A 23,509-nucleotide genomic window follows, 5' to 3' on the forward strand; every position below is an offset into this window, starting at 1 on the left:
CTGAGGATAGGGAACCTGAACTGACCCTATCCTATAGCATTACTGACGAATATCTTTCATATCACCATAGAACCTTCATCTGGTGATGGATGGAGATAGAGACAGAGACCCACACTGGAGCACTGGACTGAGCTCCCAAGGTCCCAATGAGAAGCAGATGGAGGGAGAACACGAGCAAGGATGTCAGGACCATGGGGGGGTGCACCCACCCACTGAGACAGTGGGGCTGATCTATTGGGAACTCACCAAAGCCAGATGGACTGTGACTGAAACAGCATGGGATAAAACCGGACTCTCTGATCAGGAAACATATTTTTATATCAATTTTAAAGCACCAATTAAAGAATCTGAGAATAGCCAACTATCTTGGCACATGTCAGTATGCCACCAGCACCCAGGGAGCTAAAGCTTGAGAATTACCTGAACCCAGGATGGGGAGTTTAAGACCAGCCTGGAAAACACATACACCTTATCTCAAACAAGCAAAACACTGTGATGGATCAGATGAAGGGGGCAGTGTGGCACTGAGGCCAAAGTGGAAAAGCCGATTAAGAATGACTCTTACCTGTCGGTCTATACTAGTGGATACGAAGTTTGAGGGGGGAGCACCATTGGATGGTATAATGTGGATTTTGAAAACACACAGCTTTATCTGAGCTCAATCATAACACTAATGTGGACCAGATGTGTGTGGCACCAAGCAGGCCTAAAATAAGGAGAACTCTGTATCTTGGGTTTCTCTTCTAAAAAACATTATAGCATTAATATGGGAATCCATGGGATAATGAAAAAGATTCAGTATTAGTGCATGATAAATATTATGTATGAGTAACCATAATACAATAGCTGTAATTACTATAAGTATTTGTAATTATTTATAAGTACATATAAGTCTATAGTTAAAATTAAAATGTTTACAAGGTCTTTCTAGCTGAAAATTAGGACTAAATGCACCTTTTCTTTGGTTTGTTTGTTTGATACAGGGTGTCTTGGAATTTTCATTGCTGTGAAAAGACACTGTGACCACAGCAACTCTTATAAATGAAAATATTTAATTGGGATGGCTCACTTAAAGTTTCAGAGGTTCAGTCCATTATCATCATAGTGGGGAGCATGGTGGCATGCAGGCAGATGTGATTCTGGCTGCATCTTGATATGCAGGCCATAGGAAGTCGACTAAGACACTGGGCAGTATCCTGAGCATAGGAAAACTCAAAGCTCGTACCCACAGTGACACACTTTCTCCAATGAGGCCATACCTACTCTAACAAAGCCACGCCTCCTAATAGTGCCATTCCCTGTATGATTATGGGGGCCATTTACATTCAAACTACAGCACAGAGTCTCATTATGTAGCCCTGACTGTCCTGATACTCACTATGTAGAGTAGTTGCCTTGCTTGAACTTATAGAGATCCCCTTGTATCTACCTCCCGAATGTTGGAATTAAAGATGTATGTCACCACGCCCAGCGTTTTGCTACTTTTTTAGGAATTTAAATAAAAGGCTTAAACTCTACCTAAGAACTAGACTAGAAAAAAATTCTGATTTTTTCATACGACATAAATTATAACATTCATACGTACATAATTTTTGAGAGAAGTATTCGTTCTTGCTCATCATGGTATCAAACTCTTTAAAATTCACTGGTTTTGTTTCTAAAGGGAAGAGAAATATTTTCTTTAATATCTTCAAGGATTAAATTACTATGACAAATGCTGAAAATTATAAAAAGATACAACTACATCCATTATAAAATACTAATCACTAAAATATATGCTTTGAAAGAAAAAAGGCAATTCAATTTAGAAACAAAAATCAAACACTTCCTAGACAGTTGTTCCAAACAGTGCACAGTATTGTCACTCTTCATGCATGTCACCTGACCTTTCACTTTGTCCATGTGTGCTCGTGAATGTCTGGAAGTTCCTTATCTCATCGTCTATCACTTTCTCTTTGCCTGTACCCCTCTCACAGACACTATCACCATCGCAATAACTTTCCAAGAAAAGCAAGTAGTGAAAAGATTACAGCCACACTTAGCAATACAAAGTGACCCAGTCATTGCCTGGTGATCTGTCAGATGACTAATTAGTTTAGTATCTTATAAAAATATTCATGTAGAGTTCGAGACCAGCCTGGTCTACAGAGCTAGTGCCAGGACATGCTCCAAAGCCACAGAGAAACCCTGTCTCAAAAAAAAAAAATTCATGTATACCTCTGCACACATGGGCTAGGGGTGTTTTAACTATTCTGGGACATTGTTCATTCACACAAACACTAGAATTGGCTCATAAAAGCCTGGATTTTGATGGAATTTCTTTAAACAAACAAATTAGAGAAATGATGGTCTTAATCTATGGTCATAGCACTCTCAGCATTCCCAGATCTCAGCTCCTCCCAAAAGCTAAATAGCATTGGATGGAAGAACTGACTGGTTTCAGTCTCTAAACCTATCAACGTAGGACATGTTCCCATTCAGATCATCACTTATATCCAAATAAAGTCATATTTTCTCTATACAAGTTATATACAGATTATATTTTCTATTTCTTTTTAAGTAGAAGGTTTTAAATCTATGCAACTCAAAACATTATAATGAATTCTCATACACCGTGCTTAGAAATCAATAATTATTAACTCCACTATTCGTCCACGTGGAACCCCACCTGTTTGACTAGCCCACCTTTCTCTCCCTTAAGAAAAATTCTTACTTGGGCTACATGGGCACTGACACCCCAAACTGGTAAGCTTTTACTGTGAGTGGACAGCTCTGGCATGAGGGCGGCACCTTGGCCCCTTTCAGTGCCTTGTGTCCTGACCTTCACCTTGTCAGGCAGCAAGATCAAAACTTGGCTTCCTTTTTCTTTGTAGTTTTACCTGGGAAGAGTATCTGAAAAGACTATTAACCCTGGCTATTTCTAGATGACGAATTTCGAGCAAGGTACTTCCATGGGAGTAGAACAAAAAGACAGAAATCACTAATTATCTTTTATGAGGGCCACACAGCCTTAGATACCTAAGAAGTACAGTATTCATTATTCTATTTCTAATATTTTCCATCCACAAGAACTAATACCTGACATACTGGGAATATCTTCACATATTTGAACTGTGGGACTCTAAAATTTCACAGATTTCCTACATATTCAAATAAATTACCAAAAAAATTACCAAAGAAAAATACACCTTCTGTTCTCTCTTTCCCCCCTCTCTCCACCCGCCCCCCCCCCCGTGTGTGTGCAAGTGTGCAGGTTGTGGGACTGGATATGGACATGTGTGCATGTGAAGGTGGAGGTCAAAGGTCAGCCTTGGGAGATATTTTTCAGGTGACATCTGCCAAGTTTCTTGAGACAGGATTTTTCACTGGCATGGAGATCTCAGTTTAGGCTAAGCTGGCTAGCCAGCAAGCTCCAAAGATTCACCTATCTCCACCCTTTTCCCAGGAATTATCACCAAAATCACAGAATCCTATCCACTGGTCTGTGTATCAGTAGCAGTGGTGACAGAGGCTAACAACTAAAAGGTTAACTATATTCAGGGGAAAAGTGTAAGTGTTCAGTGATTGGCCCACGCAGCCCATGTCTGCAAAGACTGAAGCACTCCAGAACCTACATCCTAACTGAGACATGGGACACTGACCTAAGGCCCTAACTGAAGCTTTTTCCTTAGATGCAACTGGTTTTAGGGTGCTGGGCTGCTCTTTCACAGCTAGCCTCTCAAGTTTTGAGATGGTAGAAGTATCGCTTTTATCTGGTAACTTTTCGAGGCTTGTAGTACTCCTCGGGATAGATGGTTTAGACTTTGAATCTTGAATCTTTAACTTTTCAAGGCTTGTAGTACTCCTTGGGATAGATGGTTTAGACTTTGAATCTGGAATCTTTAACTTTTCAAGGCTTGTAGTACTCCTTGGGATAGATGATTTAGACTTTGAATCTTGAATCTTTGGGTATGGTTCCTGAAATCCCACTTGATTACTGTCAACCCGACTTGAGAGTCTTCTTATTTGTAAGGAAGTTTTTGATCGTTTAAGTTCGGGCTCATCATGTTTCTCCACGGTTTTACTGCGAGGTTGAAGGGGAGGTTTATTTTTTGATGTGATAGGTTCAGACAGTCTGGAAATTGAACTCCCTTTCTTCCTGGGTTGTAGATGGGGTCCTGGTATACTTGATAATCTTTTATTTGAAGTGGCTTCATCCATAATTGCTAAGTAAGAGAAATATATTATTTTATTTATTGATTTTATTTATTCATATGATTCGTTCAAAAATTCAAACAAATCAACTAAGTTCTCATAAAGGCCAATCTAGAAATTATGGATTCTTAAATATACAAAACAAAGTTTAAGGAAGCTGGAAGGGCTGGTGATTAAATGACCAAACTATTAACCAGTACAATCTTACAGATTATTATATTTAAAGACTTTCACTCAAATCTATTTAAAGTTAGATAAAATACTCTGCTGGGATGCATTGTTCTCCACCTCCAAATTTAGAAAGATAACAGGCTAGGGAGGCAATACAATTAAAAATACCCTCATTGTAAGTGTGCAGAACTACAGTAAGTTGCAGAAGGAGAGTATTTGTTAATAAAGCTAAGATCCAAGTAATTATTCTCATGAATACTCTCATTGGCTGCAGGCAGAAATAATCTGATACAGAAGTCACAAATCTAGAAAATGGAACATCTGAAGTTACAATTTCATTTATAAAAATCCACGTGATGGTGCTGAAGGAGACTTTGGGTATGAAAACACACTGTAAAGTATTTACACAACTCAACACAACTCTACTTGTTGTGGGATATTTGTACAGTATGTGAAGATGTGTCACTGAGATTGGTTTAGTAAAGAGCTGAATGGTCAGTAGGCAGGAGAGAACAGGCGGAACTTCAGGGGAGAGAGAGGAACTCAGGGTTAGAATCTAGGTGCACAAGAAATGCCAGAGAGATGCTGAGGAACTCAGACATACAAAATGGAAGAGAGGCATAGAACCACACAGCAGAACGTAGATTAATAGAAACAGGTTAATTTGAGTTGATTCAGCCTCGCAGACTACTCCAGCCAGGACTTCAGATAAGCTCTACACTTTCCTATCACACATAGACTGAACAACAGCTAGCTCTCCCAGGACTTGACCATTATCCAAATTTTCTCAGTGACTCCTAAAGATGCCATCACCTCCAGACATCAAGAAGCAATATAGAAAACACGATACCAACATTCTCAAGAGATAGGGTAGGTGGTTTTTGTTTGTTCAGTGGGTTGTGGATGTTTATCATCATATGGAGGGGTAGTTTCAAGCTGTTACTGATCAAAGCCAGAGAAAACAATCCAAGCAAAGGAGGTTAGATTCAGGGATCTCTTTCTGAAAATAAAAAAGGGGAATATTGGAATAATGGGATAAAAAGGCAGATTATTGAATCTACTTTTAGATTAAAAAGCATTTACTAGTCTCAAATATTTCAATTATGAATTTTTGTATATTGATACATTTTAAAGGTTATTTTGTTATAATATACTATATATGTGTGTATGTGTATGTGTTTCTATTTTTGTTCAAGGTATTATATATATGCAGTTCATTTTAAAAATGTACTGTAAAGTTCTTCATGGTCAACAAGACAAAACGACAGCCTACAGAATAGGAAAAGCTCTTCACCAACCCCACATCAGACAGAGGTCTGATCTCCAAAATATACAAAGAACTCAAGAAATTGATCATTAAAAGAACAAATAATCCAATGGATACAGACCTAAACAGAGAGCTCTCAACAGAGGAATCTAAAATGGCTGAAAGACTTAAGGAAATGCTCAACACCCTTAGTCATCAGAGAAATGCAAATCTAAACAACTATGATATTCCATCTTACACCTGTAAAAATGGCCAAGATCAAAAACACTGATGACAACTTATGCTGGAGAGGTTGTGGGGAAAAGGGAGCACTCTTGCATTACTGGAATGCACACAGTCCCTAAGATACAGGGGAAGCTGGAATGCACACAGTCCCTAAGATACAGGGGAAGCTGGAACGCACACAGTCCATGAGATACAAATCACCTGTAAGTAGTTTTCAGGGGTTTGTTAACAATGCTGAATTATACTGGTGTATAAATATGCTATAAGCATGGATTTTGTGGGAAGAGTATGTATGCTGAGGACACAGCAGGAAGTTTACTCTCAAAAATTCTAAAAAATTTTTAAACTTTGAAAGTTCCCAATACAAACAATGATAAATGTTTGAGGAGATGGGAATGCTGATTATCTTGAATCAAAAAGTATGTTCATTCCAAAAATTATCACACTTTCCACATGTGTATATATGTCAATTAATTAATTAACAAATTAATGTCAATAAAAAAATCAACATGTAATACCAAGTTATAAGGATAAATATCAATTATCACCTCTGGAAAACCTAAGGTGGGGAAAACCGAAGGCAGGACTTCCTCTTTGTAATAAGCTAACCAAACTACAAAAATTTTTATAATTATTAGAATAATCTTGACCAAATTATATTTGAACAAATAAAAGGGAATTTAAAATGTGACATAAAGAGCAGTAAAGAGCAAAAGGGATATACTTAATGGAGAAGTATGCCAAATAATCAGGAATGGTAAAGAATTTGTAAGGAACTAGAGTCAGGGAAATACTAGTGCTACATAATTGATATTAGGAAGGCAGGTTTACAGAATGTTCTGTTTTGGTCATCCTGATGAGAAGGTTAGGGAAGGAGGCTCAATACTCATTCTAAGAGTTTAAAAAGTTGTGGGCTAGGAGTTAACTTGAATATTGCTTATAAACAAAACTTATAGCCACAAAGGTCTCTTACAGACATCTTCATACTGTTGCTGCAGATCATCCAAAGCAAATATAATGTCCCCAATATCCACCGTGTAGTTACCTGTAATAGAAAGTAAAGTACTTCTATTTACTTTTGAACATACATATAGTTGTCAACTTGAATATATAATGAATATGACTCAGAAGAGTGTGTAGATGGAATCAGAGGAATTATGAGTTTTGAGCACTACCTGAAATTGTTCATTAATATCTAGGTACACAATGAAGTATAAAATTAAGACCACAGTTTTCCCTTTAATAAAAGAGTTTCTTTATCAAAGGAAACAGCCACATTTTAAGTGTCTTTGCTAGATGATCAAATTAACATTTTATAATTTTTTTGGAGAATTTACTATAGATATCACTTCAAGTATTTACTCCTTTGTCTCAATTTCTCGATTGTGGACTCAAGAACAGAAAATGTGTATTTCGATTATTCTCCTCAATTCTTAGCAAAATATCTTCCTCCTATCACTTAAAAATGATTTTCCATAAACAAAATATACCGAAGGCTGTAAAGAACAGCACCAAGTCAGAGATGCTAGAAGAGCATTACAGCGTCAGTCCCTCTACATAAATCTACAGTCCCTCTACATAAATCTACAGTCCCTCTACATAAATCTACAGTCCCTTTACATAAATCTACAGTCCCTCTACATAAATCTACAGTCCAGTCCCTCTACATAAATCTACAGTCCAGTCCCTCTACATAAATCTACAGTCCCTCTACATACGCATCGAAAGTGGGCGATCCAAACCTTGTTTCCTAAGGTCATTATTTCCCTTAATATTTCAGCAAAACAGTGGAGAGCCCCATACCACATACTATCAAAAACCAGTACCTACCCAAACGCTGAAGGTTCCTGAGCAGTTTTCACTGTCAGCGCTTGTACTCCAGATGGTTGTGGCTTTGTTTTTGAGATAAGACCTCATGCTATAGCCCAAGCTGACTTGGAACGCACTGTGTACTCCATGCTGAGCTTACACCACAGCAACCCTTTTGCTTCTGTCTCCCACGTGCTGGGATCACAGGCATGTGCCACCACACCCAGCTCTCACAGAGTCTTGATCTCACATTAGTATCTGTAGATTATCATCCCTCCACCTCCAGGAGAGCCTATACACAACCCATAGGCCTTTCTCCGTTAATCAACGTGTTTCAATTATTTGTAATTAAAGACAAAAACACAAAAATCAATTATGCTACAGTTTGAAATTGTGTGGATATTCTCTATCAGTTGCTAGATCCCTGCCCCTCCCACTTTTCCATCAGTCTCCTCACAGTACTAAGCCACTGCTCTGTACCAAATTTTCTCATTCAGTGAAGTTAAACTTGCCTCTCTGCTCAGTTTAGGTACCTCCTGGTTGATTTTAACTCTCATCACCAAACACACCTATTAAGATGAGTTTCATTGGTCCAGGAGGTATGGAACTGGCAGAGTGTTTGTCTAACACCCCTGAGGCCCTGGGTTCAAGGCCCAATACCCACAACACAGAGAGTAAAGGTCAGTTAACTCATATTTATGTTATTTATAAAAGGTTATTATATTATAAATATTATTTATAAAAAGATTATAAATATATGTTATTATAAAATAACCCTTTTCTATAATAATCATAATTATTATATAATATAATGTGATTATACAATAATTATAATATTTTGAATAATTATTTAAATATCATAATTTTAAAATTTATAATTTTATAAAATTTATAATTTAAATGTTATAATTAAATAAATGTAATAATTATATTAATTATAATTCTATAATGTAACACCATGACCAAAACAAGCTAGGGAGGAAGGGGTTTACTTGTTTACACTTCCACATCAGTGTTCATCATGGAAGGAAGTCAGGACAGGAACTCAAACATGGAGGGAACCTGGAAGAAGGAGCTGACACAGAGGCAACGGAGGGGTGCTACTTACTGGCTTGCTCCTCATGGCTTGCTCAGCCTGCTTTTTCATAGAACCCAGAACCACCAGCCCTGGGGTAGCACCACCCACAATGAGCCAAGCCCACCCACATCAATTACTAACTAAGAAAATGCCCTACAGGCTCCCTGCAGCCTGATCTTATTTTCTCAATTGTTCCCTCTGATGACTCTAGCTTGTGTCAAGTTGACATAAAATTAGCTAGCACAGCCTTGAACAGCACCTTAAAGTGTTCTTTATCCCAAGCGCTACTGTTGAACAATCCATGAGGAAGGTAATATCAGATCTATGCTTTGAACAGATCACTCTGCCTGTAGTGTAAAGAGATCAAAGCTGGTATGGGTAGACTTGGGAGGTTGAACTGTGATAGTCCAAAGAAAAGTTATGTTCTTTTGGATTAAAGTAAGGAAGTAGTTATCAGAAATATCTCAGAGTTTAAAATACGAAAACTTCACAATAATAGAGCTGTTGGGGATGACTTTGTTTTCTACCTCCACCCCTCTATTCCTAGTGACAAACTCTGTGATAGATGTTTACAGCCAATTCCTACAACAATCCTTGGGAATCAGTTCCGTTGTTCAATCTACCTCTCCAAATCACATGGGAGACCTAGAGACCTAAAGACTTAGGCAACAAAACATAAAGCAAAACAGAAGGTTCCGCAATAGTTTCACATATAACCTGTTGTCCCTAGCAGGGCATACCCTGAAGACTATCAGATAATATGGCTTGAAACATGTCTTTAAAAATCTCCACTTTCATGAACCTATCACACCTACCATGCAAGGGCTCATCGTAATAATAACCTGCAGCTATGGGAGGCTGAAGCAGAAGGATTTCTACAGATTCATCGCCAGCGCAGGCTACAAAATGAGTTCTAGGAAGGTCTAAGATAGAGTGAAAGCCTGCTTCAAAGCCAAAAGGAGTTAACAGTTAAGAGCACATGTTACTCTTTCAAAAGACCAAAGTTCAGTTCCCAGAACCAACACAATGCTCACAGGTGTCTATAGCTTTAGTTCCAAGGAATATGATCCCTCTTCTGGCCTCTGTGGGAACCAGACAGGCATGTGGTATATATACATATATGCAGGCAAAATAACACACTCGCATAAATTCTAACAAATAACAAACTTGCAGAACTATGCATAGCTTAGTTCTATCTTCCAAGCTCCACAAAATCACCTCTAGAAAATGACGAAAGACAGTGAAGTCCACTTAAAAGGATAGAATACCTGATTTTTTTCTGTCCTGTTTATACAAACTGCTGTATCGACCTACATTGTCTCTCTCATTCCTCACCATCACTTCATCCAATAAACCCTACTGATCTTTAGGATTTAGTTCAGACATCACCTTCTCTGATAATCTCTCCCTGGTACTTCCAATGGCAGCCTACAAACACCCCACTACAGGCATTTACCACACAGCATCGCAACTTACACGGTTCTGTCCACACTAGAACTGTATTTTAGCCACCTGTACTCCACCCATCATTACTCCAGGCACAGTAGACTAACTGGCTTGTTGAATGAACAAATCATTTAATCAATCACTAATCAATCTATTATTGTAGGCTATCCTTTGGTCAAATGTTAGCATAATATAGAACCTCTCATACATCCTTATAATATTTTAAATCAAGCTATGCTTTGTAGAGAATAACTAAAGAGGATAGGGAAGTTTAGCTAAAGCTACATAATAAAATTGAGAATTCAAGAATTCTCTGTTATTTCTAAAGTCAACATTCTTTCTTCCCACTCTAAGAAATGACCCATCTACAAAGACAAGAAATGACCACTGAAGATGAGATTGGGCTGAATGTTTTCAGACTTTAACTTCTAATTTATTGTTATTGTATATGTGCATATACATACATATGCATATATGTATGCATGTGTGTCATATGTTTGTGGTCAAATCAAGTACTCATGATAACAAGACAAGCACTTCACCAACTGAGCTATCTCACCACCCCAATGTTGAATTGTTTTTTTTTTTTTAAGACACAGCCTTACTAGATGACTAACCGTGCTTAGCCTGGAACTCACAGAAACCAGAATGGCCTCTAACTCATAGAGGTCAGCCTACCTCTGCCTCCCAAGGGCTGAGATTCAAAGTGTTATGACACCATGCCTGGCAATGCTGAAGTTTTAAAAATCCATTTTATTCTCAACTTTTGGGAAATGTACCAAAATAGAATAATTTTAGAATCTTCTCAATTTTTCTACACTAATTTTTACTACCAATATCAGTCAGCAGTACCAGCAGCAAAAGGGAAAATCGAGAAAGAAGACGCAGGAGCTGTAATAGAACTGGTAAGCAGAGTTCAGATAACTCACTGTCCACATAAGAGTGACTTATCACATCCTTGAGCGTCTCGGGATTTACTGGAATACCCATGCCATCCAAAAAAGCTGCCACTTCATCAGTGGCCACACGACCACCTTTCATCTTAGAAAAAGTCTTCAAGACATCTTGAAATTCTGGAGGAACAAAAATGATTCAACTGTGAGAATTAACAGCTTTTCCTGGAGAACAGGAAAAAGTAACCCTAGACACATAGGTTTCACAGTGACATTTCACACATTCAAAATATGTCAACCATACATAATCACCTGCATTGCCCTTCCTTTGTTCTCCTCCCCACCTATTCACTCTTACCAACCCTTTCCCCTTCTCCCTCCAGGTCTTTTGTTGCTACTTTGAACCAATGAATTTAATTTTGGTTACAGGAGCACAGGCACCTTACCAGTGGCTACACCACTGAGGAAAATGGGGAGAGATCTCTTGGTTTCCAATAATATGCTCCATTGTTTTTGTTTTGTTTTGTGAAATTTTTGTTTTTGTTTGTTTTTTAGGTTCTATAAGATCTAGGTTTTCTGGTTCTCCCTTGTTACTCACTGGTAACTCATTTACCTTGACAAAACATTTATATTATGTATACATGTATTTGTGGGCATATATGTTAATAGTGGTATATAAAATATTCTAACTGGGTGTAGTGGCAGTGTTTGTAATACCAGTTCTTAGGAGGTAGAGAAAGGACAATCAAGGATTCACAGCCCAGCCTCAGCTATATAGCAAACTCAAAGTCAGCCTGGGTAACATAAGATCTTGCCTCAAAATAGAAAAAACAGTATTCTAAAGTCAATATTAAATGTGTAATGAGCTAGGAGGGGCTGAAGTTATTTTAGAGGTCAGTATGTAGACATATTATATCTAAATTAACATATATACATTATTATATATGTTGTTTTAGAGGGAATAAAAGAAACTTGATTATTCTCAAAACATTTTAACTATAAGCATAAAATAAACACAGGAAACCAATGGAGACTTAAATATAAGTGACAATTTAACAACTATGGAATCTATACAGAGAAGTTTATTCTTAGGAATCTATATGGAGAAGTTTATAGTCAGAAAATAGTCAGATGACATGCAGATAAAGAAGCCCAGAGTTACGGGAATTTGAAGGAAAATCTAAACAGGAAGTAAAAAATCAAAAGGGAAAAGCAAGTATCTTACTTATTGCCCATGTGACTGCTGCCCATGTGAGTGCTGCACATGTGACTCTTGCCCATGTGACTACTGCCCATGTGACTATTGTAGATGTGACTGCTGCCCATGTGAGTGTTGCCCATGTGACTACTGCCCATGTAACTATTGCACATGTGACTGCTGCCCATGTGAGTGTTGCCCATGTGACTACTGCCCATGTGACTATTGCACATGTGACTGCTGCCCATGTGACTACTGCCCATGTGACTACTGCCCATGTGACTATTGCACATGTGACTGCTGCCCATGTGAGTGTTGCTCATGTGACTACTGCCCATGTCACTGCTGCCCATGTGACTGCTGCACATCCCACAGGTGAGTGAGTAAAAAAAAGTTTTGCTTGCTTTTCCAGGAATGAGATACTACCACACTGATTTTAAAGAAACAGAGTCTGATTGACTGCAGAAACAGGACTGAGCTAAGAAATTGATCTTGCCTAACAAGTAAATGAAAAACACTAACGGTCTCAAATTTTTGGAAGTATTGCTTCTATAACTAATATAAATAGTCCTTCTGATCACTTTATCATTTATTTGTAACATAAAATAAGTAATTAGGAAGTCGGTAAGTATCTGAAGTTTTAGGGAGGGATTATATGCAGATTTGTGATGGAGTGAGGAAAGTATTGTCACTAGAAAAGAAAACAAGCACACACAAACACAAAAACAGACATGAAAATGAAGTCAACATGAGTATAGGTTTATGACTAACTAGGGAAGTAGATTCTTGCTGGGAAATATTCTATAGAGATGGTTCAGCAGATAAAAGAGCCTGACAACCTGAGCCTGAACTCCAGAACCCATTATGAAAGGAGAGAATTGAATGAATCCTGAAAGCCGTCCTCTGACCTACACACACACACACACACACACACACACAGATTTTATAAAGAAATTAGTCTAAGAGCTAGGGAGATGGCCCAATTGGTCAAAAGCTTGTGGCAAAGTATGAAGATCTGAGTTCTAATCCCCAGGACCGCCATCAGACCAGGCATGGTGTCACATGTCTGTAATCTGTACAGTGAGATGGGGAAGAAGACAGGAGACTCACTAGATGCTCACACCCCAGCTAGGCTGGTGTACACAGCAGGAAGAACAAAGAGACCCTGTCTCAAATAAGGTAAAAAGCTAGGATTGGCGCTCAAGATGCCCTCTGACCTCCATATACACACAGTGACATGTGCACACACACACATATACAAATGAACATTTACACATACATACATAAAAATAAAATAATTCATCTAGTAGTGATTTAGCAGTTACAGAGAAAACAGAAGCTGCAGCAGTGGTCCAAGGGTTGGGATTCTTGGGTGTGTGTGCATGTGCGATCGAGGGGTTGAATTAGGTTGTCAGCCTTGAGTAGCAAGTGTTTTTACCTGGGGAGCCATCTTACTGGCCCCAATCCAAGTCTTTCATGACAAAAAAATTAGGGGCTGAAAATGGTTCTGCAGTTAAGAGTGTTTGACACTCTTTCTGAGGACTGGAGTTTGACTCCAGAACCAGATCCTCTTCTGACCTCTGTGGATACCTTCACACACATGGAATACACACACACACACACACACACACAGAGAGAGAGAGAGAGAGAGAGAGAGAGAGAGAGAGAGAGAGAAATATCTATAAATAATCATGTCTAATTTGCCTAAACTATGGAATAACAGAAAATGAGATTCTAAGAAGACATAAGTTCGTCTATCTAGCCCCACATTAAAACCAGTTGCTAAAAATAAATAAATAAATAAAGCCAGTTGCTATCAAACCATTCTGTTTTATACTTCTGATATTATTTTTACCTGGATTCTGAGAGGTCAAATGAGAAGCATCATTCCTGGCATTCAGGAAATCTGTGAAATCCAGCATTCCATTAACTATAAAGATGATTCAGAAACAAGGAGAAAAAGTCCATCAGTAAACCCATTAAGTTGAAAATGTAAACTGAAAATGTAAATATAATTAACTGATATCAGAATATCATAGCTTGTACGCAAAAGCAGTCACTCTTTTACATTGTGTGGAGAACAGAGAGAGAGAGGGAGAGAGAGAGAGGGAGGGAGGGAGGGAGGGAGGGAGAGAGAGAGAGAGAGAGAGAGAGAGAGAGAGAGAGAGAGAGAGAGAGAAGGGAATAAAGAGCATACAACTCAGGACAGCACTTTCCTCAAACTGGACAAACCAAAAAATGGGCCATTTCATGAACTTTATGGATGGATGCAAATTACTGTCAAGGTCTTAGATTTCATCTGGAGAGACTAGGTCAGATACTGATTTCATTGTTAATAAAACATAACTACTAAAACCTAAATAAAAACAGCTCACTCATTATCCAATGATGAGACTGTCTCATAATCCAATGTAGCAATCAATCCAATTACAATCACCTGGAGTATAGCTTTTTAATATCATTGTAAATACTGTTTTTAAAACATAATAAAAATTATATCTTGTAAATAGTCATTTAGCTTTTCCATCATCTGTAATTAGTGAGCTAAACATAGCTTGCATTCATGTGTGCAGGACGCTGAAGAGAAAACTCACCATCAATGTCAGTGGTCTTCAGCACCTGTCGCATTTCTGAGTCACTCATAGAAATCTTCAGGATGTGGAGGATCATTGGCAAATCATTCACATTGATCTTACCCTGGCGAACTTTACTAAAAATTATGCAGGCTTTAGGAAGTGCTGCATGGGCATAAGGAAACAATTAAAATGATTACCTATCCTGATCATCCCACACTCTCACCAGAGAAAACAGTAATGAGCACTAAGCTGAGAAAGAGGAGGACATTTTTATTTACCCAAACTGTCCCTCTAAACGCTAACCTGTGACTTGGGTGTGTCTAGAACACTGAACCTGCCCCGTCTGCTCCTGGTGCACTCAGGATATAGCACAACCAAAATGTTCTACGTTCTTACTGCTTCCAGAAGGCCTGACAGCTACTTTATTTTTCCCGGTCCTACTTCATAGGTGCTCCTCTCCCTCAAAACATGTCTGTTGAACTGAATTCTGTTTAGTTTAATGAAACAAAAATTTAAAAAAAAATATTCAATAGCTAGGGAAGCTGAGGCAGGATGATCAAAGTTCTGAACCTGCCGGAGTTGCATAGTGAGCTCCAGGTCAACCTGGACTAAATAGTGAGACCCTGAGAGAAATGGGGTGGGAAGGAGGAAGATGGGCCAGGAAAGAAGAGGGAGGGAAGGAGGGAGGGAGGGAGGGAGAAAGGGAGGGAGGAAAGGAGGGAGGGAAGGAGGGGGAGGTAGAGTAAGAAAGGAAAATAAACTGAAAAAATAGTAACATTAGGATGCTAATAAAAGGTTTGTGGAGGGATGGAGCTAGATGACAGAATTCAGTGAGATGGAAAATGAAAACAATGGGATGTTAATGAAAGAAACTATTTTAAGAAGTTTCTCTAGACTGGAGAGGAGACTCCGTGCTCATACAGGTGACTAGGGTTTGATTCCCAGCACCCACATGGCAGCTCACAACTGTCTGTGACTCCAGTTCCCAGGACATCTGATGCCCCTTCTGACCTCCATGAGTACTGCACACACATGGTGTAAAACATACTTGGGCAAAACCACCCATACACATTAAAAGAGAAGACACATGGGGAGAAGGAGGAGGAGAAAGAATGAGGACAGGGAGGAGAAACTTCTAATACAGAACATAGCTCTACTTAGTGATGGCCTTTAATCTCAGCACTCGAAAGGCAGAGGCCGAGGGATCTCTATAAATTCCAGGCCAGACTGGTCTACATAGTGAATTCCAAGCCAGCTAGAGTTACATTGTATGACCCTGTCCCAAAACAAAACATACACATATGATCCTATATGTGTATAAAAGTTTTATGTGCATATATATATGACCCTGTAGAAACAGAGATGTATAAATAAATATAAATGAAATGTAACAGAATTCATCTGCTGAAAGGGAGCCACTTCCAGACAGATAAAGGGAGAATTTAAAGGGGATTTGTGTCTAAGAATGTGGGTAGGAAGAGCAAGATGTTTAGTAAGATTCTTCCCAATAGCTTTTATTACCTGTCTATAAAGAAATAAACCTATTTGATCTAGCAATCTCACTTCTGGGTTTGTTCTTAATGAAATCAGATAAACTGGGAATGATGATGTATAGCTACAGTCCCACCACTTGGAAGGTGCTGGCAGGAAAGTCAGAAGTTCAAAGCCATCCTCCGCCTCATTGTGAGTTTGAGGCCAGCCTGGGCTACAAGAAGCCATCTCCAAATATATATATATGATAGCACTTTCACATCTGTGACCAGCAGTATTCATAGATGCCAACACATATAACAAACTACATAGACCACAGCCATCAAAAGATGAATTAATTTTTAAGCATGGTACATACACATAGAATATCATTCATTTAGCCTTCTATAAGAAATAGTTATTATAATATGTGGTGGTTGGAACAAGCTGGAAGATGTGTGTTTAGTGAAATAAGCCAAGCACAGGGCAGATCATTCTACTTACACTAGTTATCTAAAGAGTCCAACAGAAGAAGCAAAGACTGTAATTGTGGCTGTTGAGGACCGAGGGAGAGGAAAGAGAGGACACTCACCCATGGATATAAGATTTCAATTGCATATAATAAGCTCTAGAGATTTGTACAATATTATACACGTAAGTAACAATACTGCATTGTACACTTAAAAATATGTGAAGGAGGTAGTTCTCATGCTAAATGTTCTTGACATTTACAAAGAAATGGGCTTTAAAATGTTTACTTTCATAGACTGTAGATAAGCACATTGTGTGAGTGTGCATGTGCAAGTGTGAAGAGGTCAGAGGTCAGTCTCAGTGAAATCCTTCATGAGTCTTCTGCCTGTCTCCTGAGACAAGGTCTCTCAATGGGACCTGAGGCTTGCCAACTGGGCTAGGGTGCCTGGCCAGAGAGCTCCAGGGATCTGCCTGTTGCTGCCACCCAAGGGCTGGAATTAAAGGTACACCGCCATGCCTAGACTTTTTCATGTAAATGCTGGAATTGGCTCACTTCCTTGTGCTCGTATGGCAAGCACCTTATCAGCTGAGCTCTCAGAGAGAATTGTAGCCCTAAGACAGAAGTAAATCTTAACTAATTTTTTTTATCTTTAATGCAGTTAAAGAATAGGTGATAGCACTGAGGATTTGAGGGAAACAGTGAAAATCTGGTCAAAAGTTAAAGGGAACCAAGTGTGCAGAAGACTGGCAGATCTGGGTCCAGCAGGGTCTTCATAGAAAGAGAGGGAGGGAGGGGAGGAAGGAAGGAGAATGGAGGGAGGGGAGGAAGGGAAGATAGAGGGCATGGGGAGGGAAGAAGGAGGGGGAGGGAGAAGATGGAGTGTTGGGGAAGGGTGGAGGGAGGGAGGGGGTATAATTTCTAGAATTTCTTATTACCACTTAATTCTTGGTATTTTAGGTATCCTTCATGTACTTGTTCATATAACGTCATGTAGAGGTTAGAAGTTGTCTCCTTCCTCCTGTCAGAGAACGGGCCACATTAGAAAGCAGCAGGGGACATTCATAAAAAGCCCCACAGAAAACTATCAGCAAACCTATAAATATCTTGAATTTTTATTTTTTTCTGGTTTTATTTTGGTGTTTTGTTGAAACACAGTCTCACCAAGTGGCCAGGCTACCCTTGAACTCTTGATAATCCTCCTGCCTTCACCTCACAGGCGCTGGGACTATGGCCCTATGCTACCTCTCAATCCAGAGTAGCTTTGTTAAAGAGCTCCACGCAATAAGAGTTGTTTTTATCACCCCAAATCCTCCCCTTGCTCCTTCCAATGTCTCTGCCGGGAGCAGAATCTAACCTTGTCAACAGACAGATTCACTAGCTGCTGGCTCTGGTTGTAGTTTTTCCTGCTCTTAATACAAATCATAGTAATTCTTCAAAGAAAGGTATTTATATGACAAATAAGAGCTCTTTAAACAGCAAAAATAAAATAAAGAAATCCCAGATTCCATCATCAGCTATAAACAGTCTGGAGAGAAGGACTCATCTGATATGACGCAACGTGTAAACAACTAAAGCCACAATCAGTCGTGTTGGCGGAGGTCTTAAGAGTCCATAGACTCCTGTACACAGGTGGAAAGTGAAGGGCTGAACAGATGGCTCAGTGGTTAAGAGCACCTGCTGCTCTTCCAGAAAACCTGTCTAGTTTCAAGGACCCCTACCTGGTGGCTCACAGCCACCTGTAACTCCCCCTTCTAGCCCCCACAGGCATTCACACATGTGCACAAACACACACATGGAGCCAGTGCACACCTTTAATTCCAGCACTCAGGAGGCAGAGGCAAGAGGATCTCTGAGTGTGAGGCCAGCCTGGTCTACAAAGGGTAGCCAGAACTACTTCATAAGACCCTCTCTTTAAAAATGTAGAAAGTAGGGCTGGAGAGAGGGCTCAGAGGTTAAGAGCACTGGCTGCTCTTCCAGAGGTCCTAAGTTCAATTCCCAGCAACCTCATGGTGGCTCATAACCATCTGTAATGAGATCTGGTGCCCTCTTCTGGCCTGAAGGCATACATGCATACAGAACACTGTATACATAATAAATAAATAATAAATCTTTTTAAAAAAGTAGAAAGTAAGGCCCAAGATGCAATGTGAATTTTACAAGCACTAAAATAGGGTGTGAGACCAATCAGTATACAATCTAAGTCCTCCAATCCCACATACAGTGCTCTTACTTCTGCCTGAGCCTAAGGTCACAGTCTTTCATTTAAACAAATTAATGGCAGTCTATATAGAGAAGAGATACATAAATGCAGAGAAAAGTTTTAAATACAAGCCCCTCATTTGAAAATCAGAATACAGTGATTTGAATACCGAGGAGTTGAGGAAGATAAACTAGGGCATAGTGAAGTCTTGTGACTACCAAAGTGGCATGGCAACTTGTACAAAGTGCTCTCTTTCCCAGCCGTCTTCTCCTTTGCCACCTTCAGGGACGGAGAGGCGATCTAGAGCCAAAAGCAAGTGTGTTGGTCATGAGATCATCCTGGTCACCCAGCATCCTTGAATACCAGCCTCTTGGACGGCAGTCACACCCAGCGTCTCACTCACCCACACTCCCGGTAGAAACCTTGACATTTACATTACATTTCATATGCACTCCAAACTTTTTTAAACTATATAATATTCTTTGGAAACACCATTGTTCTTAAGTTTGTAACTAATTACCTTCTAATTAACATTTTTAATTAATAGATTAAAGATTTTATAGAACAGGGGAAACCTATGGCAAAGTAAAACATTGACTCATCTACCAGGTTAGGCTCCTGTACAGGCTTTAGCTATACATGCAGAATCCTGTGGGGAACCACTGGTTATTCCAATGATAGAAGTAATTTTATTTCAGGGTATCCTTATGGTTGAATAAATTAACCACTTAACTGTAGCATGTATAAAGAAGAATGAAAACTAAAAAAAAAAATAGGAAATACAACACACATAAAAGTTTAATTTAATAGGGAAAAGTAAATCTAGTTTTCTGAAAGGATACAATGCCTTCCTTATTTTTATAAAGAAAGGGGAAGGAGAAGAAAGTCAGATATGGTGGTGTACACGTGTAGTCCCAGGAGCTGCTTAAGCAATTAAGGAAGGAAAACCACTGGAGCCCAAGATTTGAGTCAGCATGGACAACACAGTGAGAAGCCATCCAAAACAACAAACCAATCAATCAATCAAAAAGCAGAAATAAAGGGGTGATATCTTAGTTTCCTTCATATTGCTATGATGGCATACTCTGAAAGAGCAACTCGAGGGAGAAAGGGTGTTTGGTCTCACAGCTCCTCATTCTAGTTCATCACAGCAAGGAGGAAGTGTGTGGGGGCTCACGGCTCCTCATTCTAGTCCATCACAGCATGGAAGTCACCATAGCAACAAGGATTTGAGGAAACTGCTCACATCCACCACCAGGAACAGAGAACAATGACTGCATGCACACTTGCTCAGCTCAATTTCTCCACTCTTACAAAGCGCAGGATTTCCTGCCTAAGGGATGGTGGCACCTACAGTGGACAGTACTTCCCACCTCAATGTAATCAAGATAATTCCCCCCAAAGACATGCCCAGAAGCCCATCTCTGAGGTAATTTTATATTTTATCCAGTTGACAATTGGCACTAACCGTCACAGGAATAAGAAAAGAAAAGGAAGAGGAAGAAGCAATATTTAAAATTTAAAATATTAAGAGATCGTTCAGCAGTTAAGAGAACTGGCTGCTCTCCTAGAGGACCCAAGTTCAATTCCCAGCATCCACATGGCAGCTCATAACTGTCTATAACTCCAAGATCTGATGCCCTCAAACAGACATACACACACATCAGTCCACATAAAATAAATAAATAAACTTTTAAAAAAATGTTTTAAAAAAACATTTCAACACTTGGTCTAAAACATCAAGAATATTTGGGGCTCGGGACAAAAAGGAAATTTTCAGAAAGTCTCAACTCACCTCAGTTCTTTTACTATGAAACTGTACTTGTAAACTTTTCTTTTTGATTTTCTTTGATCCTGAAAACTCGGTGGATTTTTCTTCTCTATACAGAAATAATGACGTTTCATATCTAAATGACACAGAAATTAGAATAACTGCTGGATTGCCTGGATCGCTTTGCCTTCCTCTCAAACTTTGACTGTGGACATTTCCAAACAATATGCTAATCTCCCCATGTACCACCACCCAGCTCAAATAATGGCGTATGTAGCCTCATTTCGCCTTTTATTCCTGCTTCCATCCTTTATAAATTTGAAGTCTCAGTATTTATTTCATTTGCACATATTTCATCAGTATTATTTTATCTGTAACGATTTAATAAACATCTCTATAACACCTGTTTTCTTTTTTAAAAAAACATTTAAAACGTCGTTATGACATAAAAATTGATAAGACATTTCTTAGTATCAACAAATGTAGAATCGGTGTTCAAGTTTCCAGCTGTCTGCTAAATATCATAGACTTTAAAACTCTGTATCAGGATGCAGCAAATCTCTCTTCATCTGCCTAGCCTCTCCTTCTATTTATTATTCCTGCTGCTGTTGGGCCATTTGTCCTGTAGCATTTTTGACTGTTACAGCTACTGGTTAATTTAATCCTGAGCAAATTGTGAAATAAGAGAAAATGTCATCATTTATCCACTTCCTTCCTTAGCAGATACCTTGCCCTTTGGGATACTATATCCCCATTAAGTCCAACCCTCCCAAATTGCTATCCTGAGATCCCAGTATCTTGTTCTTATCCCCCCAGCCCACACACACCCTGAAACTGTCCTACGTTTAGTCACCTATACAGACCTCTGGCGTTAAAGGAAATGAGAGAGAGAAGAGAGAGAAGAGAGAGAAGAGAGAGAGAGAGAGAGAGAGAGAGAGAGAGAGAGAGAGAGAGAGAATTCAAATGATCTAATTTTTACAAACCCAAGCCCAGGTGTCTTTCTTAAATTGTGTTTAAGACAAACTTACAGACCTATGGACCACTGCTCCCAAATAACTGGAGCTCCGCCTTTTAGACTGCCATGTAGATGCACCTGAAGTTAAGAGGTTTAAGAAGAGCTGTGCAACTGCTGAAGCTATGTTTCTAAAAGAATGAGCGCAAATGCGCACACTCCTGCCATCAGAACACATAAGATGCATGCCGGGGTTTCTTTAAACTTCCATAGTGTAAATTCAAAGTTTTTAACTTACATTCTTTTATATTCTGGGATGAAACCCTTACATCCAGATGAATTTTTCTTCCCTGTTGTTTTAGAAATTTTGCTGTATTTCTTGCTCTCAATATTTCTTGATGACAAGTTAGTTGTGAAACAATCAGAGTCTTGAAGTGATCCATCAATGCTTTCTTCTGTCTGAGAATAATCAACAGTCACAATCATGCATATTGCTTCCCATGCACATATTAGATAGAACATTCAGCTAAAGGGAGCTTGGTTTTAAAAAACTCTTACTCAGTCAAACATTATTATTCTAAAGAAGATACATATCTCTTAATATGCTGTGTAACTATAAAATGCACAGCATTCATGGATATATATAAGTGTAAAGCTTTTTAACATGTTTTCAAAACAATCATTTTTATCACAAAAATAACTATTTTCAGATATAAACCTAAGGCATAGTCCATGAAAGAAAAAAATTATAACTTGCACTCCATGAAAATACATACTATATGAGAAACACCATCAAGCGATTGAAAGGATGGCCAGAGACATTGGGAGAACAAATTTGCAAAGGACACACTTATTAAAGAATTATTATTCTAAAATATACAAAAAACTGTGTATGTTGCATGTATATGTGTATACACACATGTGTGCATGCAGATGCATTCATCCTTGTATTATGAAGGCAAATTTAGAAATGGGTAAATATTCTGAACAAATTTTGCCACCTAAGATGTACAGATATCAAAAAAGCTTATGAAAAAAGTCGTGTTTTTAGGAAATAGCAAATTAAACAAGACGCCACTATATGCCTGTTAGAATGGTAACAATATAACAATGAAAACTATAAAACAATAAAAGAAACTCAAGAAGGGGCTGGAGAAAATAGCTCAGTACTTTAGAGCATTTTTAAGCTCTTGCAAAGAATTCCCAGCAGCCATATGGTAGCTCACTACTATCTATAACTCCAGATCCAATGCCATCTTCTGACTTTGGCATGCATGAGGAATTCACACGGTGCATATAAGACATGCAAGCAAAACACTCATACACATAAAATAAGTATAAAAAATATGAAAGTGAAGACAAGAATAGATGATGAATACACTGTCATAAATTGGAAAAATATATTGTGTATCACACAAAGTAACCAATCGGATTGATGAAATTATCAAAATTAAAATGTTACTTTTCATAGAAATGTAAACAATCCTAAAATTTGTATGGAACTATAATGGGCTCCAAGTGCCCAGAACAACATGAAGTTGGGAGGAAGATCCCTGGGAAAGCAGGAAGAAGGGAGCTGGGGCTGATATGACCAAAATAGAGTGCATACATATATAAAATTTTCAAAGAATAAAAAAATAAATAAAAGAATCAAAAAAAGATTGACAGAATTCCAAGTGATTCTAGAGTCTGTCAAGTTGAAAGCCCTAACCATCAAAAATAGTTGTTATCAAAAAGATTAATTGACCAAAATGTGGAGGAAAGGGAAAATATGTATTGTGATGGTG

General features: G+C 38.6%; 1 protein-coding gene across 1 annotated transcript in view; it reads right to left on the minus strand.

Moving 5' to 3' along the window:
- Positions 1 to 22,208, minus strand: part of Efcab13 (EF-hand calcium binding domain 13) — a 69,949-nt gene extending 47,741 nt beyond the window's left edge. The window contains exons 1-10 of the mRNA XM_050120447.1: positions 22,021 to 22,208; positions 20,795 to 20,906; positions 19,169 to 19,299; positions 17,735 to 17,817; positions 14,876 to 15,019; positions 11,120 to 11,263; positions 6,831 to 6,902; positions 3,623 to 4,205; positions 1,882 to 1,997; positions 1,586 to 1,657 (exon numbers count right to left, since the gene is read on the minus strand). Of these exons, the coding sequence (XP_049976404.1) occupies positions 1,586 to 1,657; positions 1,882 to 1,997; positions 3,623 to 4,205; positions 6,831 to 6,902; positions 11,120 to 11,263; positions 14,876 to 15,019; positions 17,735 to 17,817; positions 19,169 to 19,299; positions 20,795 to 20,906; positions 22,021 to 22,208 (1,645 nt within the window). The remainder of the gene's footprint in view (positions 1 to 1,585; positions 1,658 to 1,881; positions 1,998 to 3,622; positions 4,206 to 6,830; positions 6,903 to 11,119; positions 11,264 to 14,875; positions 15,020 to 17,734; positions 17,818 to 19,168; positions 19,300 to 20,794; positions 20,907 to 22,020) is intronic.
- Positions 22,209 to 23,509: the final 1,301 nt, after the last annotated feature.

Source organism: Alexandromys fortis, unplaced genomic scaffold, assembly GCF_014885135.2.
Source record: "Alexandromys fortis isolate MF-2015 unplaced genomic scaffold, M_Fortis_MF-2015_v1.1 scaffold_174, whole genome shotgun sequence".
NCBI lineage: Eukaryota > Metazoa > Chordata > Mammalia > Rodentia > Cricetidae > Alexandromys > Alexandromys fortis.